Source organism: Anolis sagrei, chromosome 5 (assembly GCF_037176765.1).
Source record: "Anolis sagrei isolate rAnoSag1 chromosome 5, rAnoSag1.mat, whole genome shotgun sequence".
NCBI lineage: Eukaryota > Metazoa > Chordata > Lepidosauria > Squamata > Dactyloidae > Anolis > Anolis sagrei.
In genome coordinates, this window is record NC_090025.1 from 44,701,898 (window position 1) to 44,716,556 (window position 14,659).

The 14,659-nt window shown below is 39.9% G+C and overlaps 1 protein-coding gene across 1 annotated transcript in view; it reads left to right on the plus strand.

Moving 5' to 3' along the window:
- The first annotated feature begins 6,141 nt into the window (after positions 1-6,141).
- Positions 6,142-14,659, plus strand: part of NAA15 (N-alpha-acetyltransferase 15, NatA auxiliary subunit) — a 32,498-nt gene continuing 23,980 nt past the window's right edge. The window contains exon 1 of the mRNA XM_060778924.2: positions 6,142-6,515. Within this exon, the coding sequence (XP_060634907.1) occupies positions 6,462-6,515 (54 nt within the window). The 5' untranslated portion in view covers positions 6,142-6,461. The remainder of the gene's footprint in view (positions 6,516-14,659) is intronic.

Below are 14,659 nucleotides of genomic sequence, written 5' to 3' on the forward strand. Positions count from 1 at the left end.
ATTGGTCATTGCTTATATGTGGTTTATATTAATTGTATTGTATTTATTGTTTTGTTTATTGCTTTTTGTTTTTATTGATGTGTTGTTGGGCTTGGCCTCATGTAAGCCGCTCTGAGTCCCTTGGGAAGATGGTGGCGGGGTATAAATAAATTATTATTATTATTATTATTATTATTATTCAATTGAAGCCTGGACGTTGTGTTTTGGTTATTTATTTATCGTGACAGAATTGAATTGAGGATACAGTTATAATGTGTAAAAAAATCACAAACAAAATGAAAAAAACACAAACATAATTAAAAACCACAACTTTAAAAAAAACACTTGGCATTATATCAATTTCCTTTGAAACTGGCCACTTTGAGTGTTTCCGGTGTCGCAATAATAATAATAATAATGATAATAATAATTTTATATTCTGCCCTATCTCTCTGAAGTTCCATTTTTCCATGTGGCAGGGCTGCATTTTAATAAGTGGTCTGTGATTTGCTCTTCTCCACACTCACATGTGTGAACTCCACTTTGAAGCTCCATTTCTTAAGACTGGTTCTGCATCTCATGGTACCAGATCGCAGTCTGTTCAGCACCGTCCAAGTCGCCCAGTCTTCTAGTTGCCCAGGAGGGAGTTTCTCATCCAGCATCAGTCACTGATCAAGGTAAGGCTTTGGTAAGGCACCAGCACTCTGTGGCAGAGAAGACTACAGACCTTGGATAATTATATTTCCCATGATCCCAGAGCATTGAGCCATAGTAGTTAAGAGTGATATCAAACTGCATTGATTCTACAATGTAGATGCACCCATAGTAAAAAACAAATGCCTAATATTCTGTTCCAATCACTGCATTTACCTGGGAATAAATCCTACTGTGGCAGAGTGGGTTAAACCACTGAGCTGCTGAACTTGCTAAATGAAAATAGCAGGTTCAAATCCGGGGACCAGCATGAGCTCCCGTTGTTATCCCCAGCTTCTCCCAGCCTAGCAATTTGAAAACATGCAAATGTGAGTAGATCAATAGGTTCCGCTCTGGCAGGAAATTAACGGCACTCCATGTAGTCATGCCAGCTACATGACCTTGGAAGTGTCTATGAGCAATGCCGGCTCTTCGGCTTAAAAATTGAGATGGGCACCAACCCCCACAGTCAGACACAACTGGACTTAATGCCAGGGGAAAACCTTTACCTCCTTTACTAAATCCTACTGAGCATAGTGGGACTTACATCTGAGTAAGTATGAAGTGTTGTGCAGTAGTGTCTAAACTTAAACAGGCCTTTAAGTGATTCAGAAAGCAAATTCCACTGTGCTTAACAGACTTAACTTTTAAGCAACTACTCATAAGATTGTACAAGACAAAATTTCAAATTAAGTACAGGATATCAGATAGAAAAGCCTTCAGTCAGATGCACAATATTCAGGCCTCTTAACATTGATGCCGTCCAATATGAAAGTTGTCTGTCATCCCAAGTTAATTTACTATTTCCCAATCGTGGCAATACCCAGAACATTATGATGAAAACACAATACAGGAATGCATATGCAGGACAATTTCGTACACAGGAATGATGTGTCACAGCTGGTTCTTCCAGTGTGTTGAGTTCAATGCTGCAAAAGGTGTAGTAGGAAGCATTTGTGGCTGCAGAGGCAGAACTTTGTCTGCAGAATAATGTTCAAAGGGATGTTATCAAGCCATAGTAACCCCCCACCCCCAATGATTTATAGCTCACGAACTACCTCATCACACTAGAGAATGAATCCACTTTAAATCCTGTTTCTGCCTCCTGCAGAATTCTGGGGTTTGCAGTTTAGGGAGGAGCCTTTAACAGCCTCACTCAACTACAAACCCCAGAATTCTGCAGGAGGCAGAAACCGGATTTAAAATGGATTCATTCTCTAGTGCGATGAAGTAGTAAAGAGACCACAAATAAATATATTATTTATTTATTTATCTGTGGTATTTATATACCACCCTTCTCAACCCCAAAGGGGATTCTGGGTGGTTCATAGTGTTGGCAACAATTCAATGCCATAGATAAAAAAGTATAAAACATCAAAATTGACCCTCCCTTGATAAAACATTAAACATTATTAAACACATCACACTAACATCTTAAAAACATCTTTCCCAGGGATCTCAAATTGAGCAAGTTTGAAGCTTTAAGATCAGGAATAAACCCAGCAGCTGCACCCCATGAACTACATGGCATCCAACCCTTTAATAGATTGTATCAATTTGATTTTTGTGTAGTTTGTATATTTTAAACTGTGTACTGTATCTATTTCTTGCATGAAGTATATGTGAATTGCTTCTTAACGTGTCAGAATGTAACCCAGAGACAGTCACCCCTCTATGACCCTGATCAGATAATCTCATGGGAATGGAAAAGAGAGTAAATCCCTTTGGCTATTTCACCAGCAGGCTCATTGTGCATATGCAAAGATCTCCTTTCCCAGCCACATGCTTGTGCAATTCACCTGAGGCTGAGAGTGTGCTGGTCCCTTGCAAAAACAGGGGCTTAGGGAGTATGTGCATTCATAAACTCTTTTACTGACAGCCAAGTCTTTGATCCTAAGATCAGCACCTTTGTCCCTTGAGTCTTGCACCTTTGTTTCCTGGCCTCCACAACTTTGTTTAGCACAGAACTGGACATCTGAGCAAAATCAAAAGCTCACCAGCATATCTGTGCCATTGTTTCCTCCCAGACTGCATCTCTGCAGCTGATTTGTCCTTCACTCTAACCAATCCCTCACTGCCATTCTCCTTCCCAGCCAATCCCAGCACAGATCCTACCCTGCCTTTTTCAGCCTATCAGGAGAGGGAGCGGGAAGTCTGAATAGCTATCAGAACTGTACAAGTTATCTTGTATCTAAATTAACAGTTCATCTGATGAAAAAGGCTACTGAAAGCTAATGCATAGTGGATGTATTAATTATAAGGTGTTTCAGGGCTCTCTGCTGTCCATCTAGAGTAGAGATTCACAAATGTATTTGGCTTATAGCCGCTTTATTAGAAAAAAAAACTTGAAGAGTCCCTCCTCCCCCCGAAAATCTACAATTTTTACGCGAACAAAGATGCAGTGACAAATTCACATTCATGTATTTCTATATTTCTATCTGCATCCTACAATACAGTAAAGAAAGATGTTGTAACCTTGAAGTTTGAAATTGCAACATTATTTTTTAAAATCAACCATAGCAACATTCACATTATACACAGAACGCTAAGATAACAAAGGATAAAATAAAAATGATTAATAGCATTGAAAATAATTCTAAATGAGAACAATGAACTTGGTGTGCTGCCATTAATAAATTAATGTGCAGCTCTATTTTTGTCAGCAGCATAAATTAATACTTTTAAATACTCATTACACTTGCACTGTTGCTGACTGCTTGGCACACCATTAAAAAAAAATCTAAATTAAGGACCTCAGCAGGTGCAGGATTCCCCTCCTCCAGTTTCTACACATTTTAAAGATTGAGTCCCATGGAGTCAATCATATGACACAAAACTACTTCTGCCAGTTTCTTGTGATACTCTGTCTTAAAATGTGTTTAAACTGTGTAGAAACTTTTGGAACTTGGAGCAATGGTCTTCAGAACTCCTGATTCACGCAGAAACGATTAAAGGGGCTTACTTTAATGTGGGATGGGAACTGTCAGATTTCTCCATTTTAGATCATTATAGTAACGTTAAATAGTGGTTGTTCCTGTGGGTGGTCTCAAAATGGGCCTTGATGCTCCTTTTCTCACCATTTATCCTCTTGCATAAATCTTTTATAGTGAATTTTTAAATAATTTATTATTCAGGAATTGCACAATTTTGATATATTGCCAGTTCACTGCAGCTATACTTCCCCCTATTTTTTAGACCTAGATTTCAGGCTTCTACTATTCCCAAGGTTTCCCCTTGTTTGCTTTTTTTAATAAAAAATAAAAAAAATAGGCCGAGAATACACTTCCCCATGTGATAGCTCAGAAAGTATAGAGTATTTATATAGAAATGAACGGAATACATTACATTTGATGGCAGCAGAATTATATCCCCCCCCCCCCCAAAAAAGAAAGAAACAAAACATTACGGTAAGCAGACTATTGTCCCCACCGTATGTTCCTAATGGGATGAGATTTTAGATTTCATATATGTTGCCACTTTCTTATATTATATTGTAAACATGTCTTTACATGCACATATTCCTGCCAATGCATGCTGGGATTCCAGAGAATATGTGACACACGTGCCTCCCAACACTTATGAAGACCTATCAGTGGGTGTGAACTCTAACTTGCATTGTGTGTGTTCTATTTGGAAAATAGTCACAATGGCTTTAACTTTGCTACAAAACAGATGAAACATGTCTGAATAGGTTTTATAACTTCTCTTCTTTATGTTTCCAATGCCCCCTTATTTTTTTATTGAACGTCCCCCAATTACCACACTCCAGGATTGTTTCAGCACCACCCAGGTGGCAATATTGCCCACTTTGGGAAGCACTGGTTTCTAGAGTCAGAACATAAAGGCAGCCATGCAGGGTATTCTCATACACTGTTTCTTAAACTGTGGGTTCTGGCCCCAAATGAGTTCCTCTTAGCTCAATGTTGGGGTCGCAAAAAAATTGGCAACTGTAAAAGGTTTCTGAACGCCACCTAGATGTTTGCACGAATATGTTAGCAACAACTTGCAGTGTTTACAGTGGACTCTATAAAAATGCTTCAGGTGTTGTATTGTCAAAGGCTTTCATGGACGGAATCACTGGGTTGTTGTAGGTTTTTTCGGGCTATATGGCCATGTTCTAGAGGCATTCTCTCCTGACGTTTCGCCTGCATCTATGGCAAGCATCCTCAGAGGTAATGAGGCCTGTTGGAACTAGATGGCCTGTAGCTTGCCCATGCTTGGTGTAGACCAGGGGTCCTCAAACTAAGGCCCGGGGGCTGGATGTGGCCCTCCAAGGTCATTTACCCGGCCCTCGCTCAGGGTTAACCTAAGTCTGTAATGACTCAAAAGCACGCAACAACAACAACAATCCTATCTTATCAGCCAAAAACAGGCCCATACTTCCCATTGAAATACTAATAAATTTATATTTGTTAAAATTGTTCTTCATTTTATTGTCGAAGGCTTTCAGGGCCGGAATCCATGGGTTGTTGTAGGTTTTTCTGGCCTATGTGGCCATGTTCTGGAGGCAATCTTTCTCCTGACGTTTCGCCTGCATCTATGGCAAGCATCCTCAGAGGTAATGAGGTCTGTTGGAACTAGGAAAAATGGGTTATTGGGTTTATATATCTGTGGAATGACCAGGGTGAGACAAAGGACTTTTGTTTGCTGGGGCTAGCTGTGAATGTTTCAGCTGATCACCTTGATTTGCATTCAATGGCTTGGAAGCGCCTGGGGGGAATCTTTTGTTGAGAGTGATTTCATGTGCCTGTTTGTTTCCCCTACAGCAGCAAAACAACAGAGGGGAAACAAACAGGCACATGAAATCACTCTCAACAAAAGATTCCCCCCAGGCGCTTCCAAGCCATTGAATGCAAATCAAGGTGATCAGCTGAAACATCCACACCAACCCCAGCAAACAAAGTCCTTTGTCTCACCCTGGTCATTCCACAAATATATAAACGCACTTTTCCTAGTTCCAACAGACCTCATTACCTCTGAGGATGCTTGCCATAGATGCAGGCGAAACGTCAGGAGAAAAATTGCCTCCAGAACATGGCCACATAGCCCGGAAAAACCTACAACAACCCATGTTCTTCATTTTAATTACTGTATTGTTTTTAAGTGGGTTTTGCACTACAAATATGATATGTGCAGGGTGCATAGGAATTTATTCTTTTTTTCCCCAAATTATAATCCGGCCCTCCGACAGTTTGAGGGACTGCGACCTGGCCCTCTCTTTTGAGGACCCCTGGTGTAGACACACTCCCTTCCCTGATTTCTGGGCCCTTGTTTAAAAACACCCGGTGCTGCTCCTGCTCAATGGCCTCCCAGAGCTGGGCCTGCAGCATTGCGCCTGGCCTGAATCACCCCACCCACCGCGCATGCGCAGTCGGCTCCAGCGGGGCGGGGCGGGTAATACCCCCCTTCCCGACTTTCAATCCATCTGAGCGCGTGAGGGCAGGAAAGACACGGGGTCGCGGCGCATGCGCAAGAGCCCCAGTGACCCGGCTGGGGAAGCCCTCAGCGGCGGCCATTTTGGCGGCGCCTCCTCCTCCTCCTCCTCCTCCTCCTCCTCTCTCAGGCCTGTTCTGCTACCACGTGAAGCGGCCGAGAGAGAAGCAAGGGGGAACCGGCCGCGGGGAGGCCGAGCGGCTGTAGCGGCGGCAGCCAAGTCGGTAGGAGAGGCGAGTCGGTGGTGGTCGGAACAGCGGCGGCCTGGCGGGGTGGCGCTCCCGTGAGGCGGCGGCAAAAGCAGGAGCGGGGAAGGGAGGCCGAGAGTAGGAGCCAGGAGAGGAGCGCAGGCCGCCATGCCGTCGGTGAGCCTCCCGCCGAAGGAGAACGCGCTCTTCAAGCGTATCCTGGTGAGTGGAGGAGCGGCGTAGCCAGGGCACTCTCCCGCCTCGAAAGCCGTCGTTCTAAAGGGGGAGGGGGTTCTGCTACTACCTTGAGAAGACCACCTCTCCTTCTTCGCCCACCGCGACCTTTAAGGAAGCCTTGCCCAAGCCGAGTCGGCGTTCCTTGTTCCAGAACCAGCCTCGCCAGGCATTCCTTCCTTCCTTCCCCGCGTTCCCTTAGGCAGCCGCCTCTCAGCTTAAGGGAGAAAGAAAGGGGCTAACTGAGGATAGCATCGGGCCATGGCAGTTCAAGTGGATTCATTCCACAGTGTAGATGCATCCTTGGAGAATCATTTCGCTATTTATGAACGGTGACTGTTTAGAGTAGATTCCATAACATTGTGCCATGGGATCAAACCGTATTGATTTCACAGTGTAGATGCACCCTTGGAGAATCATTTCACAATTTATGAACTATCACTATTTAGAATAGATTCTGTAGCACTGGAAGGTGGCAGTTAAAGTGAGATCAAACTGTATTAATTCTACAGTGTAGATGCACCCTTGGAGAATCAGTTCACTATTTATGAATTTATTTAGAATATATTCCATAGCATTGTGCCATGGCAATTATAATGAGATCAGACTGTATTAATTCTACAGTGTAGATTCACCCTTGGAGAATCAGTTCACTATTTATGAACATATTTAGAATACATTCCATAGCTTTGTGCCATGGCACTTATAGCGAGATCACACTGTATTAATTCTACAGTGTAGATTCACCCTTGGAGAATAATCTCACTGTTTACAAAGTATCACTATTTAGAATATATTCAGTAGCACTGGGACATGGCAGTTAAATTGGTATCAGACTGTATTAATTCCACAGTGTAGGTGCAGCCTTGGAGAATCAGTTCACTATTTATGAACTATCACTATTTAGAAGAGATTCCATAGCATTGTGCCATGGCACTTATAGCGAGATCAGACTGTATTATGCACTATTTACAAATTATCACTATTTAGAATAGATTTGGTAGTACTGGGACATGGCAGTTAAAGTGAGATCAAACTGTATTCTACAGTGTAGATGCACCTTTGGAGAATAATTTAACTATTTATGAACTATCACTATTTAGAATAGATTCCATAGCATTGTGCCATGGTGCTTATAGCGATATCAGACTATTAATTCTACAGTGTAGATTCACCCTCGGAGAAACATATTCACTATTTACAAACTATCACTATTTAGAATAGATTCAGTAGCACTGGGACATGTCAGTTAAGGTGGGATCAGACTGTATTAATTCTACAGTGTAGATGCACCCTTGGAGAATCATTTCACTATTTATGAACAATCACTATTTAGAATAGATTCAATAGTATTGGGCCATGGCAGTCAACCTGTATTAATTCTGAAATATAGATGAATCCCTAGAAAATGTTGTTTGGTTGTTTGGCAAAGGAAGGGGAGAGAAGGCCTACTGGTTTAGGGTGTGTGTTTTTAATTTAAGTAAGAGATAATTATCATTGAGTCACCTTGCTGTCTTTTGAAACTACCTTTTAATTTTTACTTTTCTTAGGGTGCATCTATACTGTAGAATTAATGCTATTTGGGATGATAGGGGTTGTAGTTTTACAAGGGCTTTAACCCTTTCTGCCAGTCATTGAACTGTACAACTCCCATCCCAGTATTGTACCATAGGATTAAAAGTCATGTTAAACCATTAATTCTGCAGCGTATGTGGACCCTTAGAGCATCAGTAGTTCACTATTTATGAACTATATTTAGGATAAATTCCATAGCATTTGGCCATGACAGTTAAAGTGGGATCAAACCATATTAATTCTACTGTGGAGATGCACCCTTATGAAGTGTTGATTGAAAAATGAAGGGGAGAGAAATCAAGCTGGAGCGGGATGTGTGCTTTTAATTTAAATAAGAGGTAATTAGTGCTGAGTCCCTGGAGAGCATCTTCTGCCCTTCTGATTTGAAAACACTTTTTCTTTGATCATCTCAAGATTATTTCTAATGTCTCTTGGCGATTTTCACTTTTCTTGATGTGCATCTCCACTGTAGAATGAATGCAGCGTGGCCCTAGTTTAACTGTGGTGGTTCAATTCTATAGAATGATGGGAGTGTAGTTTGGTGAAGAACCAGCATTCTTTGACAGAGAAGGTTAAAGACCTTCTGAAACTACAATTCCCATATTCCATAGCATTTAGCCACTGTAGTAAAAGTGGGGTCAAACCACATTCATTTTGCAGTAGAGATGTGCCCTTAAGAAGTGTTGGTTGCCAAAGGAAAGGAGTTGAAGTCCCACATGAGTGGGATGTGTGCTTTTATTTTAATTGAGAAGTAACTAATGTTGACATACCTGAAATTATCTTCTGCCCTTGTTGTCAGTTGAAAGCACATTCTCATTGATCATCTCAAGACTACTTCAAACTTTCCTTGGGATTTTCACTTTCAGTTAGAAATAGCTTAGTTCCCATCAAGTGGATGGTTTTGTAAATACTGACTTTTATTTAATGCTTCATAATTAAAACAGACCCCATGGATCAGTTTGGGGTGGGTTTTCTGTTGTTTTTGTTTTTGTTGTGTGGCTGTGGCACTGAAACAAATCCAACTTGTATGCTAACTTTAAAAGTGCAGTCTTCTCTTTCTAGGTTATACTAGACATAAATGACTGGCTTTAGAATAATAATACAGTTTCTACATCACTTAAACATAATAAAACAGTATGGCAATTTAATTAATTGAGTCTTTTAATCTAGCATAGTCCCTTTAACAATTACTGAGGATAAGTAATCTAATACAACAATATGTTGTAGATTACCTATCCTAATTACAGTGACTTAGTGAGATATGGAGAACTGTGATAATACTGATCTATTAACAAAAGTTGATTAGGTTGTCTTATATGCTTAAGGTTTTTTTGCTGATTTCTTGGCTAAAATGGCTTATAGTTTGTAGCTTTCAAAGACAAAAAACATTTATATTAGAAAGAGCGTTTAATGCCAAAATACTTTGTCCTAGATTATAGAAGTAGTAGTTGGACCCACCAAAAATGGTAATGTTCCTTGTTAATAACAACTCCTTGAAAACATTGAAAAGTTTATTCTTTGTGTTGCATGCTTCCAACCTAATTGGTGCATTTATTCTTTTATCCTGCCTTGAATTGTTTGGAGCTGTTCTGAGTCTACAAGTGATCCTGAGTGTATAAGTGCTTAGATTTGGTACTGCTATTTTATGTTTCTAGACAATTCAGTGGCTTATTATATGGAAGCATTCGCACATAATTATATACCAGAAACCCTAAATGCTTAAACGACAATAAACATACGTTCTGTGCCAGTATACACAGCCTGGCTTTTTATTGTGGAAGTGTGTAAACAAATCAGGTACATATAATTTAGACCTACATATGTATTTGAGATAATGGATTATTTGACCTACATATGGCAGGATAACTTTAAATCACATTTTTGGTGTACGAATTGTGCCTGTTCAGCTCTCCTCTTGAGGTTTAAAGTATCTGTGTCTGTTATGTTCCCCCTGTTTCCATAATAAGGTAAAGTAGAATGAACAGCTCCATGTGTCGTGAGGTTTATTAAACCAAGATTCTTAGCTTTCATGCAAACATGCCTGTTGTTTAAGGTGACATTTAGTTAAGTGTCATGTTGAAGTATATCCAAAGGAATACACCAGTTCATTATAAAAATGGAGGCTGATTATTGCATATGGGAGTAGACCTTTGGAACAACCAGTTAGACATGAGGTGAGGAACTTAATTCAGTGTTCTTTGCTTGTCTCAGCTTGTTCAGGTACATTTTAATGCTATTATGCAAATAAACAGGTCCTTTAAAATGCTTTTATGAAGCACATTTCATGGATTCTCCAAAATGATTTGTTAGAAAATGCTAACGTGGTCTAATTTTTTGAGGTTTATAAAGCTTTCAAGTTAAAGGGGGAAAATGCAGTTCTATATCAAGAACCATGTCACCATCTAAATTCACACCTATTTAAAGCCAGGTCATTGAATTTGTAGTTTTGCTTTCAAGCACTCATTTATTTCACAAAGTTCAGCATAGTGTGGAATTCAGCATGGTTATTTTATTTATGAAACTATTTTGGTCAGCTGAATTAAGAAAGGGCAATTCCCTTTCAGCCCCTTAGATGTGCCTTCTAAACCTGCCCCAGGAACCCATATAAATGCATATGATTTATGGTAGCATAAAGAGCTAGAGGAAAAATAAAATCTTGTTACACTACTGGGCTGTTGAAAGCACAACGTGAATATAAGCTGGTTTAATAACTAGGATGGAAATACTTATATGCTTCAATTTCAAGAAATGGCAAGAAAAACAACTTGTAGTTGTAGGAAAGGTGGGATGATATACTTTGGAGATGTGAAGGTCAAGAGATTGTTAAAAAAGAAGGGGGGCATTTTCCCCAGTATTTCACACATCTAGTAAGCACTGGATTTTATCTGATCTTGAAAGCTACGCAGAGCCAGCTCTGATTAATACTTGGATGGTGGACCACCAAGAAATACCAGATGTAGTAAGCTATATTTCAGAGGAAGACAGTTCAAACAAATTTCAAATGTCCTAAGTGTTGTTATTGCCTAGAAAAACACTTAGGAAATGTGTGGGTTCCATAACATAAGCCCCTTCCCCCCCACACACAGCTATTATGTTTGCGTCATCTCTGTAAGGTTGATCTAAATGCTAACAACATGCATATACTCCTTGACCCATATGGCAACATGTGCTAATTTCATGCCCTGTTTTTATAATGTCTACATTGTGTATATCACTGTCATACCTGTGTGGATTTGCTTGTTTTTGATATATGTAGGTATTAAATCACATAAGGTGGGTGAGGCAGTTATGAACATGCAATTGTCAAAGGTGTATATAGGCTTTGAAAAGCAGTTAAGCCATTCTGCGGCCAAGACCCAATCAATTTGGAAACTTTGTATCAAAAGCAAAAGATGACTGAGTTGTACTTAATAGGAAAATATATATATTCTATCTATATTCACATCTATTCTTTTGAAAGATAACTTTCAGTGTTTAGGTTTTAATCTAGTATTTAAAGCCTCTCTAGGTTCACAGCCTCAGTGATAGTGTGTTCATCAGAATATAAATAAAGTTTTGTGTTTTACATTTACTCACTCTCTGAAAAAAATATCACATACATAGAAGTCTTTGTGGTTCTCTCTAGGTCTTCCGTCCACTATGACCCTATGATATTCTTCCATCCAAGTATAGTCAAAATACAGGGTATGCTATTATCTTTGGGCTCAGTTATGTTGGGTCTTTGAAGGCATCTGGAGTGTATTTGGGGTGGTGTGGGGATCATACATATACACAAGAAATAAGTAAATTGGAATGTTGTCTTTATTCTTTAGGAGGCTCTGCTGCTTACAGAATGTAAATCATCCCACAATTTTGTTATCATAGTAGCAACAATGATTATAAACTAAGGGTTCACAAACTTGAGTTATAACTCTTTTTTTGCCAGATATCTCTTGTAAATGGTTATCATCACTTAGCATCTAGTGGACACTGGAGAATTTCCAGGGACAGTCAAAAAGATAGATAAACATCAGTAAGAGTCGCTTTCTACATTCAGAAAGCCAGATAGGCCAATTTTTAGCTTACAAATGGATTAATTAGTCATCTTCAGAAACCACATATAAAAATCAAGCGATAGTAGAGCAGATGGCGGAATTGTGCTTTCATGTTACTGTTCTCTTACTGAGAAGCAGTGTCATATGTTATAGTAGTACTGATTTCTTTCATATTTAAATGAGTCAACAGTTTTGAATGAATAAATGGCCACCATAAAAGGTGCATTAGACTTATACTACCTCCAAGTGAGATCTTAGAAGCAAGGATAAGAAAATAAAACAGAACAGTAGCAGAAAACATTTTTAAAATTTTTAAATTGTACATTTGATACAAAAATTCTTTTTAAAAAACATTCCAGAAATCTTTGCAAGTTGTATCTTTCAGTATAATTTGCATCATTGCTATAAAACAGCTGTGGGTGCAAAACCACATGTTTGTTGCAAGGGAAATGGTATCTGTTAGGGGAGAATCAAAATGCATGATGTTAAAACCAGTGTATTTTTGGTTGCCATTTTCTAGAGCTGTTAATCTGTCTTAAAAGTTTTGTGTGTAAACTTTTATCTGTTATTGTTAAATAAGTTTATCTTCTTCCAAAACATTTGTAACATAGGATTATTTTTCCAAGTGATATTTGAATATGTGCGTTTAAGGAAAGTCAATATGAATTGATAATTTAACTTTTAAAAAGTGATTCTATGAGCAGATGTTGATTTATTGTGATTAAAAAGAGGATTCACTAATAAAACAGTTGTGCTGATAGAAGAATTCCATGGTATCTCAAGCACACAGTGCAAAAATTGAATATATATCACATGACTGCAAAAGGAACAATGATGGTGTGAGTTTAATTGTAGAGAGAATTAGGGGCCTCTTCAGAATGAAAAAATATGGGTTTCATTACACTAACAATCATATATCCATCTTCTCAAATGTATGTCTCACTGAGTTGAATTTGGGTTTTTTATCTATGTATGTCTATAGGGTTGAATTTAGGAATTTTAAATGATTGATATACCATTTTTGAAACTATAATTGGCTGGGATATCTCTGCCTCCTAGTATGATGACACTGCTGCAAGAATCCCCTGCAGTATCCTCTTCTCTTTCATTTCCTGGTCTGTACCTCCCTTTTCTGCTTTCACACCTTGATGTCTCTCCTTTGCCACCTCCTGCCTCCCCATTCCACTTCTGCCTCCACTTCTCAACCACCCTACTTCCTGATTTGGAAATTCTCATGTCATCTCGACTTGCTAGGACACTGGCTAGGGATTCATAGAAATGAATGTGCATGAGAGTGCAGATTCCTGGAGCAGAGTTTTGTCAAGTAGTGGTGGTGGTGGTGGCTCCTATGACGTCAACAGCCACCTTCCAGGATTTCTTTTGAAGATATGAGACACCTGTGCCTCTCCTGTGGCTGGCTTTCTGAGCTAAGCTTGAACAAGCACAGGTCTCCTGATCCGCAATAACCTGCTTCCACTGACACCCCTTTTGTTGTAGCCCAGGATCATGGGGAGAACCCTGCTCAATGTGCGGCCTGTGGGAGATTCACTTGGAGTTGCCTTCAACTGCCTCTAGAACTGGTTCCGAACTTTTTTTGACCAAGGACCACTTAACCAGAGACTACTTGACTAGGGACCACTCTCCAACATTAGTAACAAAAAGGGTTACAAATCAGTTTTTGGTCAACTTTAGATTTGGTTTGGGGTGCTGATTCAGAAAACTGCATTGGATAGACCACATCAGCTCTCGTTTCTGATACAGAACATATGACTTGGTCAGTGGTGGGGAAGGAGTGGCAGGCGGCGTGAAAGGAGTGGAAGTAAAATAAACAAAGAGGAAGGAGGCTTGCAGACCAGATTTTCGTCCTTGTGGCCCACTGGTGGTCCATGGCCCACAGGTTAAGAACCACTGCTCTAGAAGGAAGGAGGGAGGAACAGGGAGCTTCATAGCAGGCCTCCCTTTCAATCAAGTGATTTTCTTTCATGTTCTCCCTCTATGCCTGTCTTTTGGCAGTCCCATTTTAATCCTAGATAGGTGGGAAGGAGCAGCAGAAAAACTCAGGCACAATGGCAGCTGATACTGACATTGAGCTAAAGACCAAGAGAAGTCAAGTGGTGTTCTTCCCACAGTCCTAGGCAGTATCTTCAAAACAAACCCTGTTAGGCTGATTCAACTCATAATGAGATCAGTAATCTACAGTTTTACCATGGTGGTATCAGTCATCCCTTGTGGCATGCAGGTTCTCTGTTTTCAGCTGTTCAAATTCACTCCATAACCCCTTCCAGTGCAGGGAGCCAACAGGCCAATCACCATAGTATTATAGTATTAAAAAGAAGCCCTCTCTCCTTGATAGCATCTTCCAGATTTGCTCTTCTAGGAAGGAATGGTGCTTTTGAATGTGTAGCTTCTAAGTTGCAGCTAATGAGAAGTCTTATCAGAAGCAACAAGAACACATTCTCCTTGTTCAGGTCTGGAGTACGTCATCAACCAGAGAGAAGATATTTCTCTGTCCCATAGATAGAT